Raw genomic sequence first — 23,166 nt, 5'->3', positions numbered from 1 at the left:
TTCAAATTAACTTTTTTTAAACAAATTAGCGACAATTTTTTTTGAACTTAATCAGCGATAATTTTCTGAATATATAGATAATAAAACCAAAAGTTTGTTGTGTGCGTTTGTAAATTAGACCTCGTTTGACGCTTAAAACTATGGCTGATATTCAAATTACCATCACAACATCCAGAAGCAATATTCTACCACCATACTAATCTAGAAGAAATATAACATACATATATATATATATATATATATATGTCGACGGAGACAATCGCTTGTTTGAAAATTCCGCAAAATAATTGCTTTGAAACAAATTTTAACCGCAACGTGGCATGCATGTGTGTTTTGATACATACCAACAACGGGGACAAATAGGGCATATATGTTTTGGGGATATTGTGAAATTGTGACCATATAAACCATTCAAAATTCAATGATAATAAATTGCAATAACACAAAAACATACAAGTTGGTAGTGAAAGAGAAGTGTGTGGGGTCGCATTTTATCTTTCTCTTCTTCTATAAAAGGGTAGACTCATTTTCTTTTGTATCATCATCATTTCTATTAATTCTCTTACACATATATCAAATCCTAATAAAAGAAAACAATTATTTCCGTTTTATTCGATATCGTGAAGATGGGATCCAGTCAAAGCATGGGAGGTTCAAAGAGAAGGGTGTCGAGTAGGGGACTTGGAGCTGTTCTTAAAGAACAGAGAGCTAAGCTTTACATCATTCGAAGATGTGTCGTCATGCTTCTTTGTTGGAGCGATTGATTTCTCTTCAGATATATTCTCAAATCATTTTGATCAAGATCGTTTGTATAAAAGGGATTGATAAAGAACCCATCGTGATGTTTGGAGCTTAAGCGGGTCGGTTCGGATCCGAGTTTAGTGCCAGGTCGTGGAGTAGTTAAAGGGTTTAAGGTTAGGTGTCTCTACTGGTTAGCAGAGTCGTCTTCTTTGGAGCAATATTGTAAATATTGACGGCATAATAGAGAGAGTTGATAAAGTTTTGTAATAGCTTTTGGCTTTGTTCTATGACATTCGAAAAAAAGAAAAGAATATACGGTTAATGTAAAAATGGTCGTTCATGTATCTGTACTCTATCTCTTCTTCTTGGGTTAATTAAGGTTTTGAAATCTCAAATTCAATGATCATACTTTTTATCTTTCAATATTATACGAACCACAAAATACAATACATATGCTTTCGAATTTTCTGATCATGCAGTTTGATCATGTGTGTTTCCGGGATGAATTATGACGACTAAGGATTATGATACTAAAAGCAAATGTTTTCTTGTAAACAGGTTGTCTAGAACCAAACCCCTGATTTTAGTCAAACCAAAAATGCAACAACTCTCTTCTTATGATGTAATGTATTATTCAAAGGCGGCAATGATAATAATTTTTTTATAGTTAGTAAAAACCCATGTTCTAAAAATCGACCGCCTAAACACTTTTCCGCTCCGATTAATGCCAAATCGGTTAAAAAAATTGGATATCCGATTTTCTCCGCCTAGACCACCTAAATGACCGCCTAGCCGCCTAATCTTTTATTTTTATTATTTTTATTTTATTTTTAATAATATTTTTATTTATTTATTTGATCTAAAATTTTATAAATATCATTTATATTCATAATTTTGATGAAAATTACACTATATTAAGTTTATATATTCTATTTGTGTGTTTTATACAATCTTAAACATGAAAATTTATTAATGATACATACAATTAAAGATTAACATGTTTTATAACATAGTAAACAATCTAAAAATTTCGCCCCGCATAACTTCTGATTAATATCCGATTTTCGTTTTAGGCGCTAGGCCCAATCCGACCGTCCAAGTAGCGCCTAACGCGTTCTGGGGTAAAAACCAATAGTATTAAAATTGTTTATTATTGCTGCCCCACGCATGGCGCATGGGGATGGGTTAAACTAATCTCATTGATCCCGACACACCAGAAACACTTCTACGGTTTGGCTCAAACTTATTAGTACTATAAAATTGTTAAATTAATGATAATTACTCAAAATACATCTGTAATGAGAGAGATAGAGACTCAATCATAGAGTTATACTGTATTTTAATTTGCGCAACTATATATATAAACCAAGGGACACAATCTTCATTAGTTTCTTTGGGCCCCTCTTATTTATCTGACGTTACCAAATTATCAGTAGGCGCTAAAATAATTATGGTGTACCATGTCACGTCTAATTGTATTCTATCAGAAATATAAAATTTCATGTCTTGTATTATGTACTCAGCGGTTTAATGATTACGTAAACTAAAGGTCATAATGATTTAATATAACTTATAGTTGGTAAGAAAATTCAAATTTGCAATATGGAGTAATCCACAGGTAAAAATAAAATACCCTCAGACTAATCTAATCCGGTGAGAACTACAAAAGTTGAGACTATGATTAATGCAAGTGTGTTACGGAGGATCTCTTAATGAATATAAGATATGTCTCTTAGTTTTTAACAACGCTTCTTAAATAAAAGATATAAGAAACGTCTCTTGACTTTTTTTTAGTTAAAAGCTAAGAGACGTCTCTTATATCCGCTAAAAAATCCTTCCTAAAAGCATTTTTATCGCGTCCTTTTTAGCGTCTCTAAAGGAAGGAGCCAGTTTTCAGAAAAAATCGTATGTTAAGTGGCCAGAATAAAAGACGTCTGTTGTGTGTTTTTTACTGTTCGCGGAGCCCACCGACACGTGGCGGTCCGCGATTGGTGCGCCTTTTAATTTTTTTTTTTAATCAGAAAAAAAACTTAAAAAAATAAAATAAATAAGAAACTCTTAATAGGGTATATGGGATAAATATGCTCTAAGAAACTTGCATTCATTACGCTCTAAGAAACCTCCTTTCATTATGCTCTGAGCCGCAGATAATTTATTCTATAATATTGAATAAAATTACGTCAACAGTAACACGAGATATCAGAACTGATCTGTATTAGCTCGTAACATAACATCTTAGAAGAAAATGGCCGACTGATAGTTAATATTCGATCTCTTTACTAAACTTCTTCACTACTCGTTCACAAATGTGCTGAGGGGTCAAGAAGATGAAAAAATAAAGTACTTAAGAATCCAATAATTAAAATAGAAGTACGTTGACGGGTCAAATAAAGACATGGGTAAGGCAGCCCACGTGCGGCGGTCCTACCATCGTCGCCGTCGTGACCATCACCACCGGTCTCTTCTCTCTTGTCTCTTTCACTTCTTCACGGGATAGAAATTTTGTGGTATGCCCTAATAAATAAAGTTGAAATAATTGAGCCATTTCACTTTTGAACGTTTTGGTTTCCTTTTTCTCTAATCATGGACAACGATGATCAAGCACAATTTTTTTTCAATTCAAAACTAATTATATTAAGTGGAACAATCAGTTCTGTTGTACATTAGTAGTTCATCTTGTTTCTGATTTGAGATTATATATTAATGCTTTAGTACGTAGTACCATCCCCGATCATCCCAATTGTTGGGTTTTAAAAATAAATTAATTGTACCAAAAAAAACGAACAAGAGTTGACCTACGATGTCTCAAACTACATATCAACTAGAACTTTGATTTGTAATGCGATTTACTTGTCGTTGAACTCTTCGTAACGTTTAAGAAGCTTCTGTGGCTTTTTGTTGTTATTGACTTGTTTACATGTCTATTTGTAAGAAAACTATTCAGAGACACTATTAGTCCGGCCTACCCACTTATTAGTTCCGTGTAATTTAGTTGTTTCTGTCCACAATTCTAGAACATTTTGGGCTACTTCTAAGTATCTTTTTCTATTTGTGTTCTCCTTTCTTATAACACTGCATATGCCTATCTTATCTCAAAGTATGTATATTTATATATAATACATGAAAGTCTTGTCTGAGAGACAAGGAGAGAGCTACAAAGTATTTGGACAAGTCTATATGTTGGCATAGTACTTATACTTTAATCCGTATAGTTGTATGTAATAAATTATTTCCAATAGGATTTGTTCCTTCCACATCACATAAACTACATGATTTGCCTTCTCTTCATTTCATTTTACTAAAAGTAGAAGGCAGCAAGTCAACAAAATGGCCCATTAGCTCAGTTGGTTAGAGCGTCGTGCTAATAACGCGAAGGTCGCAGGTTCGAAACCTGCATGGGCCAAATTTTCATTTTTTTTACATATTTTAAAAAAAAAACCAATAGCTTGAGGAGCTCACAAACACCATCGATGATGACATCTGGTTTCACGTTTATTGAAGTAACAACCCTCTTTGCTATCTTCCTTCTCCTCACAAGTGCATGGCTTCACTCCACGCCAGATGATGTAGATGCTTCTGGAGATTCTTGCATTACAATCTGGAATGGTTGATGGAGATTTGGATTCTTCCAAGCCTCAAATCTTCTCATAATACTTTCTGGAGAATCTAAGCTCACTTGTTAGTTTGTTTCCATTAATGTCTAATGAACAAAGGCAAAGCCTCAAGCTGGCACAAAACCGGTTAGATTGTTGTTCAGACCAAGAAACCTTAATCTTTTCAGATTAGTTCCATTTTAAGAATCGCCAGCTGATCTTTGAATCACAAAGTAAAAAGCTTCTTCGTTCTCTTTTTTTCCACTGGATCTTCTTCATAATCGGTTAGTTCAGGCAAAAGATTCATCTCCCTTACACCTAACAACTAGGGATAGTAATGAGAAGCAATAGATTTTTTGCCACAACATTGTTCCAACAGAGAACAAGAAGAGAGGAATACAGGAGAGAAACAAAGCGTGTGATGTGTTGTCTTTTTTTCTTACGTTTAGAAAATTAAAATGTAATTACAAAGATGTCTAAACTCATTTCATAAAGCATCTCACTGTTCAAATGTGAGCTTCTTATCAATTTATTAGCATTTTCTTGATGAGATCCTTAATAAACTCTTTGATGGTTTGACTTCTTTCTTGATGTCAAATGTTGAAAATGCCTTCTAAAACATCCATGAATCAAAGATCCTCGCATAGTTTCCATTGCTTCACTGGTTCACTCAAACGGACTGGAACTTTGCTAGACCAGTCACTAAGATCAGGTTCTCCTCCGGTCAATGCAACAAAGTTAAGGCCTTCTGAATCTGGCGTCCTCTTCCAGTAAACCTGCATCGAGGATCCCATTTAAACGAGCAAGTAACATAAAAGGATGGAAGATGAAATGTGTGTTGCCTACCTGTCCAGGGAATGCTTCTGACATGACCTTGATGGTAGGATTCAACATCCAAACCGAATCACCTAACACCAACTTAGGTTTCTCATTTGTTACAACTTTCTCTTCTTCGATTCCGGCACAGTTCACCATTATGCGACCGTTAGGCATCAGCCTGCTAGCTAGATCATGCCACATTTGAACCTACGCATTCGCTAAATTCAAAAACATGTGCCTAGATCATGATACTAACAACCATAACCGTTTGTAAGTACCTGTTGCAGCTGATCTAAGACCTTTCCATCAGCAAACAAATCAACAATGATCCCTAATTCCAAATAAAATTCCAAGAATTTAGACAAGAAACATGCAACATACATTAACTGAAAATCTCACCAGCATATTTTCCTGAAACATCTTCAGAAGGAGAAAGAGCATCATCTACAAGAACACGAAGACTACCGCCTTTTGGTGTTGGCTTCTCTAACTCAGATAGCTCCATATACTCTCTTGTTTTCTCAATCAACTATTGTCCATAAAAAAAAAACAAAGTGAACTCAATATTCCATTAGATAAAAATCTTATTTTGTTTCAAGAGTATGAATTTTCATACAATGTCATCAATTTCCCAACCCTCAAGCTGAACAGAAGGATACAACTCAAGAATCAGTCTTGCAGCTGTTCCACCACCCTATAACATATGAACATAAGTCAATGTACATCTAAGACACTTTGATATGAGATTCATTGAGTAGCTCTCACCAATCCATAGATTGCAATGGGACCATCAGGGACAATAGGTGGCAAACTTGCAAACTCATCCTGTAATAAAACGTTGATAAGATTCAAAACAAACACAATAAAATTATTTAATCTATGACAAAACCACATTTACATACCAAAAGAGAAACAAGAGATTATGGAAAATGTAACATACCCAATAAGAATCAGTCCAATTCTCACCCCCCTTGTTGATAACACTATGTGCATTCTCTACATATAAGAAAAAACAATGTTACAAAAAAAAAAAAACAGAGGATTTGATTATAAAACATTTTATTTTTCAAAGATGTTACAAAAATCTTACTAGTTGAATCAAGGAGGAGATATCGGGCATCAACAGTATCAACTATAACAATCTCATTGTATTTGCTTCTTACGGCTGTAACAACCCAATAATCATCTTCTTCTTCTTTGTCTTCTTCTCTGCTAGATTCTTGTTTAATTTGCTTCTGGTCAAGATCACTTTGCTTGATGCAAAACGGAACTGAGAATCTGGGTTTCTTCAGAGAAGGTTTTATGAACGAGGGTTTTGAAAATTGGGATGTTTTACATGAGAGGAAGTATCTTTCGTGGCCAGCAAGTGAGTGTAGACATGAAGTGGAACTCAAAGCTGCCATTTTTTTCTTGCTGATGATCTCTTTGGGTCTAAAGTCTTATCCTTTCTCCGACAGTCCTACCTTCAACTTTATGTTATTTACCATTTCAACCCAAACTTTATGTTACTTACAATTTCAGACCAAAAGAAAAAAGTGACTTTTGGTTTTGTGTGAGAAATTACAGACTTTGACATCTTAAAACAATCAATTACTGCCAAGCAGTCATTTAATAATGTAGGGACTTGACCCTAGTGGGAAAGTGAAAATTTATTTTTCTTCTCTGTAGCTTTTTCTTTTATATAAACATACATCATCTTGGGTTGATTTCTTCTAGAGAGAAGTTAGATCTACTTTGGGGACCGATGTTCGGCCGGCGCGTGAGCGTCTGTGCTGGCGCCGGAGTCCTTTCTTGTCCCTCGTAGTTGCTCCCCTTCGCTCCTTTTTTGCCGTCCTGTCAACGACCGCCTTGTCCGATCTCTGGTACCGCTACCATCCCTAACGGTGGCTCGGTTTTGGAGTAACGACGCGTTCGTCTGGAGGTCCCTGGTGGAGAGGGAGCGGCTTGCATATTTAGATGTGGTGTTTTCCGGGAGGTGGAGGCTTGCTCAGATCCACCGTCGCCGGCTCTAGCTTCCGGGAAGGGAGTCTCTTTCAGATTCGTCTTCGCCGGCTTTTGGTTACGGAGAGCGGAGGCTAGCAAAGCTCCGCGCTGCCGCTTAGGAACCCGGTGTTCGTTTGGGTTAAGGTTACTAGGTTTGATTTGTGTCAAGTTCGGCGTGGTTGTCGTCAAGGTGGGGTTGGGTTACTGCGGATGAGATCTCGGTAGACGATGAAGCTCTCTGGCGAGGTGACGACTTTCAAGGAAAGAAAGTGATGGTTCTCGGTTCGAGTGTCTAGGGTTTGAAGTGTTTTAAAGTCGAAGGAGATCTCGAGGTTCGTTGAAACTCTCCGGCGTGATGACAGTGCGGTGAAGAACGGCTATGGGTTCGTTGGAGGCTTGTCGGTTACGGAGCTCCGACGAACGAGGATTTTGATGGTGTTGTTCTGGCGGCATAGAGGCAGAGGCGGTCAAGTTGAGGCAGTTACGACGCGTGACGCATTAATGGAGCAGATCCACGTGTCGAGTCAGCCTCCTCGACACGCTATATCCGACGGGGTCGTGCAGCTTCTGAGTTTGGGCCGAGGGTCCGTTTAGCTTTTTCATTTAGCCCGTAATTTTTTGGACTTGTAACCGTCTTTTGCTGTAATCGGGCTTCGGCCGTTTACTAGACCTGGCCCATTTATCTAATTTAAAAAAACTTTGACGGAAAAAAAAATAACATACATCACCTTAGATATTTTATGGTTGTAAGCTAATATGCATTATTGTCAAAAATAATTTAAACCCTTGCCCCATATGCATTATTGTCAAAATGAATATGACTGCTGTTAAATTGAAACATATTGCATAACTTATGATTGTAATATAAGTTTTAATGTTTTTATTAGCAAAATCCTTTATATACTAAAGACACGACTAGTCCTATTATGACACATGGTATATGTTTTACAAAATCCAAAAAATCAAAATGATAAAACGTTTTTTGATCGTAAATATTTCTGTAACTGCCAAGAAATTCAAATTCCAATTTTTTTTCTCAAAACCAACACACTATAACACGTTCAACAATGAACTATATAACTTCCCATCATGTTCACTGTCTCATCTTCTATATTCCTATCAACTGTTTGTCTATAATTTATGGGTCTTCTTCATTATCGTTTTTATTTTGTCTTTGAGTGTTGCAAAGCACAGTGACAAAAGCTTATGATTATTTAAAGCAAATTCATCTTCTCTATTCCTAAAAGGTATTCTATGATTCTTTCTGCATGATTTACACTAAGATATTGTAATGATATATTTCTATTTTGCAGCTTAATTTTCACAGTACGGCAAAATGAGAACTTCATAGTCACAAGTTTAGTATTACTATCACAAACCAAAGGTATACACATTGTGAAAAATATTGTTCTGAATAAAAAGGTATACACATCTAATATATTAAAACAGAAGTCACAACCTTGATTCATGTGTGATTTTAAAAAAAATAGACTTAATGGATCTATTTTTAGAAATTCATGTTACATTTAATCTATAATCTTATCATTTAAATTTTGGATCAACCAGAAATTTTTATTGGGCTATCAATAATTGGATTTAAACATTAGATTTATAGATAGTATAAATTAAACAGATATAATTTAATGTTGTAATACTATACATCCATATGTTAATTATTTAAATATTTGTCGATGTTAACTTTTAAAATTATAAAGATTTTTTTTTTAAATAACAAAAATCATATTATCTAACAATGATTCATCTTTACTACCTTAAACCAATGAAAATAAATTTTAAACTATATAGTTTATTTTAAAAATTAAAAAAAAACTAAATTTTTAATTATTTACTCGATAATATAAATCTATGAAGCGAAAAATTTAATTTTTAAAAAACTTTCTAAATTTGTGAAATATTACAATATCTTTGAATATGACAATAAAACCATATTTTACTAATATTTTTATATATAGTTACGATTTTAATAATGAAATAATAATCCGAAAAATATATATAGAAGAAGATACAAATACATTTGAAAGTTTGAAACAATCTATTCAATGAAAAAAAATATACCGTAAACTTATTATGTTTTAAAAATTGATAGACACATAAATATTATAATATATACCAATTTAGAATTGAAAATAAAATTTCTATATACAAATAAATAAAAACAAAAACCCGTACTGTTGCACGGATCGAGATCTAATTTATATTTAAAGCTATGATTTTTAAAAATCTGTTTCAAATGATGAAACTCAGCGTCGTAGGTATTTCTTATAGGCCATGGAGATGGGATTCAAGTTTCAGTCAAACATAAATCGATGAAACCAAAAGGCAACTTAAAGAATGTGAGTGTGATTAATTCCTATTTAGATCACATGTGAACCGCTATGAGCAGACTATAATTATTTTATTTTCTTAAGTATTCATGTAAATATTATTTTACAGTTTGTTAACTTTACTAATCTGCCAATTATCTTTTGTGCAGATATATATTTCAAATATAAAAATGCGTATACATGTAAGTCTTATTTAAGTGATTTAATCACATTTTACCTACATTTATAGATTAACACGTTCTATAAAGTCTAGATTGTATGCATTATATTTAACAACTAATATTAATCCACGTCATGCAGTTTAATTTTCAGATTAAATGTATTTTTAATTATTCATTATTCCTTGATAGAAAATATCAATACCAATTTTGTCATGGATAATATACTTTTTAATACTAATACAGTTATTCGATATATATATATATATACTTTCTATTATAATGCTTATATTTTCTAGCGTTAGACAAAATATGTGAATTTTCATTGATTTAGTCTTTTTGGTAAAATGATTTTTTCTTATGTTGGATTTTTATCTTTATATTGAGTTTTAGCTATCAAAAACAAAGTTGCTAACAAGTATAAACTATTCGTTCTTTTTGAAAAATCATAAAAAAATATTTTGCTGATTCAGTGGCTTTATCTTATTTTAAGTCATTGCAATAATTTAGAATATAATGAAACTGACCCATGCTAGATAAACTAGCTAAAAATAATAAAATGTTTACATATTGATTTTTGATCTCTTATAGCTCATGGATTGTTAAGTGTCAATAAATATTAAATGTCCTATAATATAAGGTTTACATATTCTGTTTTGTACCTAAATATTTTAAATTTATTGGGTCTGGAAATTATTGCTCAGGGTCATCATATAATTTTTTTATATTTTTATTTTGTGATAATTATTTTGTAATCCTCAATATATTTTACTAATGATAAATTAAAATAATAAATGTTTACATATTGAGTTTATTGCGTGTGCTTAGGTAATTTTCCTAAAAGAACTTAAAATATCTTATTGTAATATAACCTAATATGTTACTTTATTATATTATTATTTATTTAATTACCATTTTTAAATATGTCTATTTGTAAATATATAAATTATTTCTAATAATATATACATTAAATAAAAATAACTTATATACGTTGATAAAATATATTTTAAACTACACTTATTTTAATAATAAAAATATGATTCATATATTGATGTAAAATTTTAATATTCGAAATTATTATTTATATATAAAAACATATTATTTTAATTGATATGTAAAAGTTATTAGGTATCATAAAATCTTTAAAATGAATATTTACTGAGAAAAAATATTTTTGATATAAAATTTATTAGTTATTACTATATTATGAAACTTTTCCAAAAATATACATCCGTATATAGAAAATCATCATTGTTATATTTAAGAAATCTTACCAAAAATATAAATCTAAATATAGTAAATTTTATATGTCACAATTAGATTTATGCCATGTCATATTTCTTTTAAGCCATGTCATCATTTTTTTGTGAAAGTTAGTGATGACATATATACAAATCACTTCTCAAATATAGTCTCAAATATAGTCTCAAATATAGTCTAGGGGATTGTCAATCCTAAATGTCTTTCAATATGATTTCGGTTCACGTTAAAATGTTAGAAAATATATTTTACTAAGTGTCAAATATTAATATCTTAAGAAATTAAGAAGAGTTAAATGTTAATTCTAAATTGTTATATGTTGTAACCAATTTTAATATGATAGAATTGTCCTTAATGAGAAAATGATTTATTTTTAAAGTTAGTAGCATAATCTATAAAATAACATGTAATCTCGAATTTAATTCATGTTTTAATAGTTGGTATGTGAGAATATTGAAAGTCAAATTCCTTTAAAATTTTGCTTATTTTTATTTTATTTATGATTATGAGCGAGGGTTGGACATTTGTGGAGCTTTAAACAACTTATACCTGGGAAAATAGTATTACATAAATTTAACGAGAAAAAAACAAAATCATATTTAATTTAAAAATAAACAAACAACATTTGTTCTTCTAAATTATAGCAAGGTTTAAGTAAAAAAGTTTCTTTCTTATGTTGTTGAAGATATTAGCTTTTGCCCTGCACCACGCTCTGGGATACCTTCATGATTTCTGCAATCCTCTTGTGGATCATATCATCATTCCACTCAGATCCTATCTGAGGATGACATATTTTGAAAAGATCGAAACTTAGAGAAGAGAGATTTATGAGAAAATGGAGAAGATGATATGATCTATTTTATAAACAAAAATTTATTGATCACTAAAGGTGAAATGTTCCAAAAAACGCCCAAAAACATTTATATCCCATCAAGTAAATGTTGGGCCCTAAGCATTGCATCACCCTCTCCCTCACTTGTGCACTAATTTAAACTTTTATAGTATTGCATTGTAGCGGTTTAAATTAAAAATACTTAAATGAGTTTTATATTATTAATTATGGAACAGAAAACAAAAAACTAGTCTATGGTACAAATACAACATGCCGCACCAACCTCTGCATGTACCATGACAACCAATTATTACTAATTAACCGTGTTTAATTTCTAGAAATAGAAAAAGCCTTGTTAATTTGCTGACGCAGCTTCAATTTATTTCAATACATCCCCTTGAACACCGGATTAGTTCGGCATATGCTTGCTCCACATTCCTCAAACTCCTCTTTCGTTCTACAACTCTGCATTAACAAAACAAAGAAAAACACATCGACTGTTTCACACCAATCAAACCATGAGTTTCGTTTTCTTAAATCTAGCTGCGTAAACCGGTCTGTAGTCTTTTTCTTTTATAACCGGTGACAATTCAAGAAGCTGATGAAAAACTCAGGAGTTGATGAAAGCACGGTTGAGACTGGTTTATATATATATAACCCCTACGAAAATACTGAGTTTTTCGGTAAATGTTCTATATACCGAAGCCTATGATCTTTATGTTTGTTTTTACAATTTCTAAACACATTCTACATTTGTATATTAAACTCTATTTCATGATACATGAGCATCGTTTTAATTTTGTGTCAATTAATTTAGTAAAATTTCATAATACTCTCTAAATTGGTGGACTAACCACTATAAAATCGTTATTTTCTAGAGAAACAGAGACAACAAAAGTTTCAAACTTCTTTGACATTCATCATACGTTACTGAAGGATGAAACTCTGCATTAAAATAATATTTTCATATTTTGAATTTTTTCTCAAAATCTATGTGTTAACCCCCCTACGAAAATATTGAATTTTTCGGTAAATGCTCTATATACTGAAGCGTATGATCTTTAGTGTTGTTTAAAATTCTAAACACATTCTATATTTGTATTAATGTATATTAAACTCTCTTTCATGGTACATGGGCATCGTTTTAATTTTTTGTCAATTAATTTAGTAAAATTTCATAATACTACCTAAATTGGTTGACTAAACAATATTAAATCCTATTCTCTAGAAAAACGGAGACAACAAAAAATTCAAATCTCTTTGATCCTCATCATATGTTAGTGAATGATGCAACTATGCATCTAAACAGTATTTTTATATTTTTGAATTTTTCTCAAATCTACGTGTTAACCTCTAAGAAAATATTGAGTTTTTTCGTAAATGTTCTATATACTGAAGCCTATCCTCTTTAGTGTTGTCTTAAAATTTCTCGAGCATCGTTTTAAATTTTTTTCAATTAATTTAGTAATAATTCATAATACTTCCTAAATTGGTGGACTAATACTTCCTAAATTGGTGGACTAACCACTATAAAATCGCTATTCTCTAGAAAAATAGAGACAACAAAGATTCCAAACCTCTTTGACCTTCATCATATGTTAATGAAGGATAAAACTATGCATTAAAACATTATTTTCGTATTTTTGAAATTTTCTCAAAATCTATGTGTTAACCTATGAAAATCTATGTACCCCCTACGAAAATTTTGAGCTTTTCGGTCAATGTTCTATATACTGAAGCCTATGATCTTAAGTGTTGTTTCCAAATTTCTAAACACATTCAAAATTTGTATTAATGTATAATAAACTATCTTTCATGGTACATGAACATCGTTTTAATTTTTGTGTCAATTAATTTAGTAAAACTTCATAGTACTCCCTAAATTGGTGGACTAACCACAGTAAAATCGCTATTCTCCAGAAAAACTGAGACAACAAAGGTTTCAAACCTCTTTGACATTCATAATATGTTAATGAAAGATCCAACTATGCATTAAAACAGAATTTTCATATTTTTGAAATTTTCTCAAACTCTATGTGTTAATAACCCCCTACGAAAATATTGAAATTTTTGGTAAATGTTCTATATACAGAAGAAGCCTATGTTCTTTAGTGTTGTTTTAAAAATTTTAAACACATTTTACATTTATATTAATATATATTAAACTCTCTTTCATGGTACATGGGCATCGTTTTATTTTCTTTTCAATTAATTTAGTAAAACTTCATAATACTCCCTAAAGTGGTGGACTAACAACTATAAAATCGCTATTTTCTAGAGAAACAAAGACAAAAAAAAAGTTCCAAACCTCTTTGACCTTCATCATATGTTAGTGAATGATGCAACTATGCATTAAAACAGTATTTTCATATTTTGGAATTTGTTTTCTCAAAATCTATGTGTTAACGGTAAATGTTTTATATACTGAAGCCTATGATCTTTAGTGTTGTTTTAAAATTTTTAAACACATTCTACATTTGTATTAATGTATATTAAACTCTATTTGGTACATAGGCATTGTTTTAATTTTTTGTCAATTAATTTAGTAAAGCTTCATAATATTTTTAAAATTGGTGGATTAACCACTATAAAATCGCTATTTTCTAGAAAAACGGAGACAACAAAAGTTCCAAACCTCTTTGACCTTCATCATATGTTAGTGAAAGATGAAACTATGCATTAAAACAGTATTTCATATTTTTGAATTTTTTTCTTCAAATCTATGTATTAACCCGTATGAAAATATTGAGTTTTTCGGTAAATTCTCTATATACTAAGCATATGATCTTTAGTGTTGTTTTAAAATTTCTAAACACATTCTACATTTGTATAAATGTATATTAAACTCTCTTTCATGGTACATGAACATCATTTTTAATTTTTTTGTCAATTAATTTAGTAAAACTTTATAATACTCCCTAAATTGGTGGACTAATAACTATAAAATTGATATTCTCAAGAAAAACGAAGACAACAAAGGTTCCAAACCTCTTTGACCTTGATAATGTGTTACTGAAGGATGCAACTATGCATTAAAACATAATTTTCATATTTTTGAATTTTTCTCCAAATCTATGTGTTAATAACCCCACAAAAATATTGATTTTTTTCGGTAAATGCTCTATATACTGAAGCCTATGATCTTTATTGTTGTTTTAAAATTTTTAAATACATTTTACATTTGTGTTAATATATATTAAACTTTCTTTCATGGTACATGAGCATCGTTTTAATTTTTTGTCAATTAATTTAGTAAAACTTCATAATACTCCCTAAATTGGTGGACTGACCACTATAAAATCGTTATTCTCTAGAAAAACGGAGACAAGAAAGGTTTCAAACCTCTTTGTTCTTCATCATATGTTAGTGAAGGATGAAACTATGTATTAAAACATAATTTTCACATTTTTAAATTTTTTTCAAAATCTATGTGTCAAACCTTACGAAAATATTGATTTTTTCGGTAAATGCTCTATATATTGAAGCCTATGATCTTTAGTGTTATTTTAAAATTTCAAAACACATTATACATTTGTATTAATGTATATTAAACTCTCTTTAATGGTACATGGTCATCGTTTTAATTTTTTTTTGTCAATTAATTTAGTAAAACTTCATAATACTCCCTAAATTGGTGGACTAACCACTATAGAATCGTTATTCTCTAGAAAAACGGAGACAACAAATGTTCCAAATCTCTTTGACCTTCATAAAATGTTAGTGAATGATGCAACTATGCCTTAAAACATAATTTTCATATTTTTATTTTTTTCTCCAAATATATGTGTTAATAACACCTACGAAAATATTGAATTTTTTGGTAAATGCTCTATATACTGAAGCTTGTGGTCTTTAGTGTTGTTTTAAAATTTCTAAACACATTCTACATTTGTATTAATATATATTAAACTCTCTTTCATGGTACATGTATATCGCTTTATTTTTTTGTCAATTAGTAAAACTTCATAATAATCCCTAAATTGGTGGATTGCCAATATAAAATCGCTATTTTCTAGAGAAATGGAGACAACAAATGTCCCAAACCTGTTTGACTTTCATCATATGTTAGTGAAGGATGCAACTATGCATTAAATTAGTATTACATATTTTTTGAATTTTTCGGTAAATTCTCTATATACTGAAGCCTATGATCTTTAGTGTTGTTTTAAAATTTCTAAACACATTCTACATTTGTATTAATGTATATTAAACTCTATTTCATGGTACATGGGCATCGTTTTAATTTTTTGTCAATTAATTTATTAAAACTTTACAATACTCTCCAAATTGGTGGACTAACCACTATAAAATCACTATTCTCTAGAGAAACGGAGACTACAAAGGTTCCAAACCTCTTTGACCTTGATAATATGTTTGTTAAGGATGCAACTATGCATTAAAACATAATTTTCATATTTTTGATTTTTTTTCCAAAATGTTTGTGTTTCTACGAAAATATTGAATTTTTCGGTAAATGCTCTATATATTGAATCATATGATCTTTAGTGTTGTTTTAAAATTTTAAAACACATTATAAATTTGTATTAATGTATATTAAACTTTATTTCATGGTACATGGTCATCGTTTTAATTTTTTGTCAATTAATTTAGTAAAACTTCATAATACTCTCTAAATTGGTGGACTAACTACTATAAAATTGCTATTTTCTAGAGAAACAAAGACAACAAAAGTTCCAAACCTCTTTGACCTTCATCATATGTTAGTGAATGATGCAACTATGCATTAAAACGCTATTTCATATTTTCGGTTTTTTTTCCTCAAAATATATGTATTAACAACCCCTACGAAAATATTGATTTTTTCGGTAAATTCTCTATATACTATGCCTATGATCTTTAATGTTGTTTTAAAATTTATAAACACATTTTACATTTGTATTAATGTATATTAAACTCTTTTTCATGGTACATGGACATCGTTTTAATATTTTGTCAATTAACGTAGTAAAACTTCATAATAGTTTCTAAATTTGTAGACTAACCACTATAAAATCACTATTCTCTAGAGAAACGGAGACAACAAAGGTTCCAAACCTCTTTGTCTTTCATCATATGTTTGTGAAGGATGAAACTATGCATTAAAATAGAATTTACATGTTTTTGTATTTTTTCCAAAATCTATGTGTTTAACCCCTACGAAAATATTGAGTTTTTGGGTAAATGCTTTATATACTAAATATGATCTTTAGTGTTGTTTTAAAATTTCAAAACACATTCTACATTTGTATTAATGTATATTAAACTCTCTTTCATGGTACATGGACATCGTTTTATTTTTTTGTCAATTAATTTAGTAAAACTTCATAATACTCTCTAACTTGGTGGACTAACCACTATAAAACGCTATTCTCTAGGGAAACAGAGACAACAAAGGTTCTAAACCTCTTTTACCTTTATCATATGTTTTCGAATGATGCAACTATGCATTAAAACAGAATTTTCATATTTTTGAGTTTTTTCAAAAATCTACGTGTTAATATCCCCTACGAAAATATTGAATTTTTCGGTAAATGCTTTATATACTGAAGCATATGATCTCTAGCGTTGTTTTAAAATTTCTAAACACATTCTACATTTGTATTAATATATATTAAACTCTCTTTCATGGTACATGAGCATCGTTTTAATGTTTTGTCTATTAATTTAGTAAAATTTCATAATATTCCCTAAAATTGTGGACTGACCACTATAAAATCGCTATTCTCTAGAAAAACGGAGACAATAAAGGTTCCAAAACTCTTTGTTCTTCATCATATATTAGTGAAAGATGTAACTATGCATTAAAACATAATTTTCATATATTTGAATTTTTTTCAAAAATCTGTGTAAATGCTCTATGTACTGAAGCATATATGATTTTTAGTGTTGTTTTAAAATTTCTAAACACACTAGTTTTTGGATCCGTACGCAGTACGGGAAAAGAATTTAAGAAATTGTGTATAACACATCTTAAAAATTATATCAACTAACAACAATAAGAAGCTTAATCTCGTCACAAGCAGCACCAATATGCCATCTTCACATTCTTTTTCTTTTACAAAATTAGCTAGTCTTTCTTTGTCCTATCCATAATAAAACCAGAAAAAAAATCTGAGAAAAAAACTCAATAACATTAAAACTTTCTCTGTTAAACTGAAATAAAAGTGGTAACATATTTACCTTCAGTGTTTCCATAGTCTGATATTTATCTATTTACGCAGTCTCGTTGCTCCTTCATCTTCCTTTGAAAAAAATCCATAAAAAAAAACTTTAAACTGATTCATACAAAAAGAATATGAGTATTAGTCCGAGAAACAGAGAAAAAAAAATCTGAACAAGAAGAAATTATAAAGCTATATCGGTTCTTGATACTACACTTAAAACCCAAACGAATGATGTGAGATGACAAGACTGAGAATAAAAGAGAAAATGAAAACATAGAAAACATCGGAGAAGTTAAAAACAGAGATGAAAATTAGTAATTTGAAAAATTATAGAGAAGATGAAATAATTTGAAATCAGGCCATGATAATAGGAGTCGTGGAGTTCTTTATGGTTGGAGACAGTTTTTTTTTACATCGGTTAATTTTGTAATAGATTCGGATTTTACTATTATGTTGATGATTAATTAATTTTTATTAATTTTTGAAAAACATTTAACCACATGTCTTAATTTTATTGGTCAAGTGACTTATGCTTTATTATATAAAGGATTCTACATTTGTATTAATGTATATTAAACTCTTTTTCATGGTACATGGGCATCGTTTTAATTCATTGTTAATTAATTTAGAGGTTGATTGTTTGTGGTTTTTGCTTTAGTTTTTGGTTTTTGTTTTTGTAGAAACCATTTTTCATCCAATCAAGTTTTTGGTTTTTGTTTTTGTTTTTGTAAAAACCATTTGAGTTGCCAATCAAGATTTTCAATAAATAGATTCTCTAAAATTTAGGGAAACTAGTTTTTGAAAAGTTTAACCAATTTATGAAGAAAAACCGAAAACCAACTTTTGTGAGCTTTTATGAAGAAAAACGAATTTTGATTTTTTTTGTAGAAACTAAGACATTTTAATTCATTAATAATTAATTTTTCATAAAAATAAAATTATCATAAAATATTTTGTACATTAGATATCATTTAAACAATAATGTGAAATATTTTAATTTGTGTTTCATATCTGTAAATAAATTTATATATTTTATAAATAATATATTTAATTTTAAAACTTAGTTATTAGTTTCTATAACTAAAACAATTGAATTATTTTAATAATTATCAGTCACATTAAAAATAAAAAAATTTATAAAAACATAATATGTTTTATTAATAAAATGTGTTGTATAATCCTGAAATATAAAAATTACCATTCAACTTTAAGAAAATATAAATAATTTATATAAGAAATTTATAATTAGTTTCAAAATTCTATGTACTTAATTTTTGTATAATTTATAATATTTATATAAGAAAAACTATTGCTTTTGAAGTTTTAAAAATTAAAATAATTTATATAAGAAAAATTTCTAAGTAGTTTCGAAATTTAATATTTTTATTTTTGCATAATTTATATATATTTTATGATTTATATTTTACTATAATATATTTTTCATAAAAATATAATAATTTAAATATGTTATAGTATTTAATTTTAAAATAATAATCACAGTATTTTGATAAATTTTAATAGTAAAATCTAAATATTTATTGCTATTTTGTTGTATTATTTTAAAGTAATGTATTGATTAATTTTTGAAAAAAAAAATACAGCAAAACCAAAAACAGAAATCAAAATCTAAAAACCAAAAACCAAATAGTAAAAGCCGAAAACCAAAAACCAAAATCTAAAAACCAAAAACTAAAATCTAAAAACCAAAAACTAAAACTAAAAACTGTTGAAACAATCATCACCTTAGTAAAACTTCATAATACTCCCTAAATTGGTGGACTAACAACTATAAAGTCGCTATTCTCTAGAAAAACGGAGACAAAAAATGCTCCAAACCACTTTGACCTTCATCATATGTTGGTGATAGATGCAACTATGCATTAAAACATGATTTTCATACTTTTAAATTTTTCTCCAAAATTTCTGTAAATGCTCTATATACTGAAGCCTATGATTTTTAGTGTTGTCTTAAAATTTCTAGACACATTCTACATTTGTATTAATATATATTAAACTCTGTTTCATGGTACATGGACATCGTTTCAATTTTTTGTCAATTAATTTAGTAAAACTTCATAATACTCCATAAATTGGTGGACTAATCACTATAAAATCGCTATTTTCTAGAGAAACATGGACAACAAAAGTTCCAAACCTCTTTGACCTTCATCATATGTTAGTGAATGATGCAACTATGCATTAAAACAGTATTTCATATTTTTGAATTTTTCAAAATATATGTATTAACCCCTACGAAAATATTGAGTTTTTCGGTAAATTCTCTATATACTAAGCCTATGATCTTTAGTGTTGTTTTAAAATTTCTAAACACATTCTACATTTGTATTAATATATATTAAACTCTGTTTCACGGTACATGAGCATCGTTTTAATTTTTTGTCTATTAATTTAGTAAAAATTCATAATACTCCCTAAATTGGTGGAGTGACCACTATAAAATCGATATTCTCTAGAAAAACGGTGACAACAAAGGTTCCAAACCTTTTTGTTCTTCATCATATGATAGTGAAGGATGCAACTATGCATTAAAATAGAATTTTCATATTTTTGAATTTTTCTCCAAATCTATGTGTTAATAACCCGTACGAAAATATTGAATTTTTCGGTAAATGCTCTATATAGTGAAGGATATGATCATTAGTGTTGTTTTAAAATTTCTAAATACATTCGACATTTGTATTAATATAGACTAAAATCTCTTTCATGGTACATGAACATCATTTTATTTTTTTGTCAATTAATTTAGTAAAACTTCATAATATTTCCTAAATTGGTGGACTGGCCACTATAAAATCGCTATTCTCTAGAAAAACCGAGACAACAAAGGTTCCAAACCTATTTGTTCTTCATCATATCTTAGTGAATGATGCAACTATGCATTAAAATAGTATTTTCTTATTTTTTTAATTTTTCTCAAAAATATATGTGTTAAACCCCTACGAAAATATTGAATTTTTCGGTCAATGCTCTATATACTAAAACCTATGATTTTTAGTGTTGTTTTAAAATTTCTAAACACATTCTATATTTGTATTAATGTATATTAAACTCTCTTTCATGGTACATAGACATCGTTTTAATTTTTTTTCAAATAATTTAGTAAAATTAATAATGCTCTCTGAATATGTGGATTAACCACTATAAACGGAGACAACAAAGGTTCCAAACCTTTTTGACCTTCATCAAATGTTTGTGAATGATGCAACTATGCATTAAAACATAATTTTCATATTTTTGAATTTTTTCGAAAATCTGTGTTAACCCCCTACGAAAATATTGAGTTTTTCGGTAAATGCTCTATATACTAAGCCTATGATCTTTAGTGTTGTTTTAAAATTTCTAAACACATTCTACATTTGTATTAATGTATATTAAAATCTTTTTCATGGTACATGGGCATCGTTTTAACTTTTTGTCAATTAATTTAGTAAACTTTCATAATACTCCCTAAATTGGTGGACTAACCACTATAAAATCGTTATTCTCTAGAAAAACGGAGACAACAAAGGTTCCAAACCTCTTTGACCTTCATCATATGTTAGTGAATGATGCTACTATGCATTAAAACGTAATTTTAAAATTTTCTCCAAATCTATGTGTTAATAACCACTACGAAAATATTGAAATTTTCGGTAAATGCTCTATATACTAAAACTTATGATCTTTAGTATTGTTTTAAAATTTGTAAACACATTCTACATTTGTATTAATATATATTAAACTCTCTTTGGTACATGGACATCGTTTTAATTTTTTTTTGTCAATTAGTTTAGTAATACTTCATAATACTCCCTAAATTGGTGGAGTGACTATTATAAAATCGTCATTCTCTAGAAAAACGAAGACAACAAAGGTTCCAAACCTCTTTGTTCTTCATTATATGTTAGGGAACAATGCAACTATGCGTTAAAACAGTATTTTCTTATTTTTAATTTTTTCTCAAAGTCTATGTATTACGAAAATATTGAGTTTTTCGGTAAATATTCTATATACTGAAGCATATGATCTTTAGTGGGTTTTTTTAAAAAAATTAAACATATTCTACATTTGTATTTATGTATATTAAATTTTTTTTCATGATACATGGACATCGTTTTAATTTTTTATCAATTAATTTTGTAGAACTTCATAATACTCCATAAATTAGTAGACTAACCAGTATAAATTGATATTTTCTAGAGAAAGAGAGACAATAAATGTCTTAAACCTTTTTGAACTTCATCATATATTAGTGTAGAATGTAACTATGCATTAAGAAAATATTGTCATATTTTTAAATTTTTTTCAAAATCCACGAACATATGTATCAACACACGAAACAGACATTGTTAATATACAACTAACATAAGCCACGTATATCTGGTTACTTTTATTTTGCAGACATCAATTTTTTTACCGTAATTTCACCACCGATACTTGCGTAATTAGCAATACTAATAAACAGTTAAATTTTACCGAAATCTTAGAACATTGTTGAATCTCCGACAATACTATAAAGAGTTAAAAATTTACATATTGATTTTGTAACCTTTTATAGCTTGTGCTTTGTTAAGTGTTTTAATCAATTTTAAATGCTAAATGTTTTACAATCACCCCTGTAGCAGAATATAGACTTGAGTCAATTCCTAAAAAGTTTGTTTGCTAAACACACAGGATTTAGAGATTGATTGATTTTCCTTGGTGCAAAACTCCAATGTCCTATGCCTTAGTCTCTTGCTAGGTTTTGAATTCTTCCAAAGTATATCTTATACTAGGAGTTAATCTGCGCTACGCGCGGGACCATTTTTATTTTCAAATGTTAACCATATAGTTATTTTTTTGAATGTTGTATTCTGAACAACAACAAATTCTGAATTGTATGTTTGTGTGAATACATATTTCCTTAGAAAAATTAGAAAACTATACATTTTTGATATAGATGTTTGATATAGTTTTTCCTTTCTCATATTGTATATTTATTTATTATTATTTTTTTATATTGTAGGGTAATTCTCTCAAATAGATCTTTTAAGTCTTTGTCAAAAAATAGCATTCAATAAGGAAAATGACCAAAATAGCCCCTTTTATTTTGAAAAATTTAATTTTTATTTTTAAAAATTTGAAACTCTATCCTCAAAACTCCACCCCTTAACTCTAAGCCATAAGTCTATGTTAGTTAACCATAAGGTATAAATGTATTTTTACTCTTTAATAAGACTTATTTTGGTCATTTTTCTCATTTATAGCTATTTTGTAACAAAAACTTAAAAA

The 23,166-nt window shown here is 29.2% G+C and overlaps 2 protein-coding genes and 1 non-coding gene across 3 annotated transcripts; 2 read left to right on the top strand and 1 right to left on the bottom strand.

The window, feature by feature from the left end:
• Window positions 1-536: 536 nt before the first annotated feature.
• Window positions 537-1,147, top strand: LOC106309861. Its single transcript, XM_013747003.1, has one exon. It carries the CDS (start codon window positions 627-629, stop codon window positions 762-764), a length of 138 nt encoding a protein of 45 aa, XP_013602457.1. The 5' UTR covers window positions 537-626; the 3' UTR covers window positions 765-1,147.
• A 2,923-nt stretch (window positions 1,148-4,070) lies between these two features.
• TRNAI-AAU lies at window positions 4,071-4,144 on the top strand. Its single transcript has one exon. It is a non-coding gene; the product is annotated as a tRNA-Ile (tRNA).
• Window positions 4,145-4,744: 600 nt separating this feature from the next.
• Window positions 4,745-6,580, bottom strand: LOC106307915. Its single transcript, XM_013745006.1, has 8 exons — window positions 6,244-6,580; window positions 6,094-6,149; window positions 5,919-5,978; window positions 5,770-5,847; window positions 5,553-5,682; window positions 5,432-5,484; window positions 5,181-5,360; window positions 4,745-5,110 (listed from the first exon to the last, which is right to left on the bottom strand). The coding sequence occupies exons 1-8, from the start codon at window positions 6,554-6,556 to the stop codon at window positions 4,964-4,966; spliced, it is 1,017 nt and encodes a 338-aa protein (XP_013600460.1). The 5' UTR covers window positions 6,557-6,580; the 3' UTR covers window positions 4,745-4,963.
• Window positions 6,581-23,166: the final 16,586 nt, after the last annotated feature.

Source organism: Brassica oleracea, chromosome C8, assembly GCF_000695525.1.
Source record: "Brassica oleracea var. oleracea cultivar TO1000 chromosome C8, BOL, whole genome shotgun sequence".
NCBI classification, from domain to species: Eukaryota; Viridiplantae; Streptophyta; class Magnoliopsida; order Brassicales; family Brassicaceae; genus Brassica; species Brassica oleracea.
The sequence above is the reverse complement of the archived record's forward strand: the minus strand, read 5'-3'. Positions and strand labels throughout refer to the sequence as shown.

Excerpts from the sequence above, each read along its gene's own strand:
- LOC106309861 (XM_013747003.1), top strand. The coding sequence starts at position 627 with ATGGGATCCAGTCAAAGCATGGGAGGTTCAAAGAGAAGGGTGTCGAGT.
- LOC106307915 (XM_013745006.1), bottom strand. The coding sequence starts at position 6,556 with ATGGCAGCTTTGAGTTCCACTTCATGTCTACACTCACTTGCTGGCCAC. Across the intron at positions 5,361-5,431 it reads TCTTAGATCAGCTGCAACAG|GTTCAAATGTGGCATGATCT; the intron begins GTACTTACAAAC and ends GCGAATGCGTAG. Across the intron at positions 5,111-5,180 it reads CAGAAGCATTCCCTGGACAG|GTTTACTGGAAGAGGACGCC; the intron begins GTAGGCAACACA and ends TCCTCGATGCAG.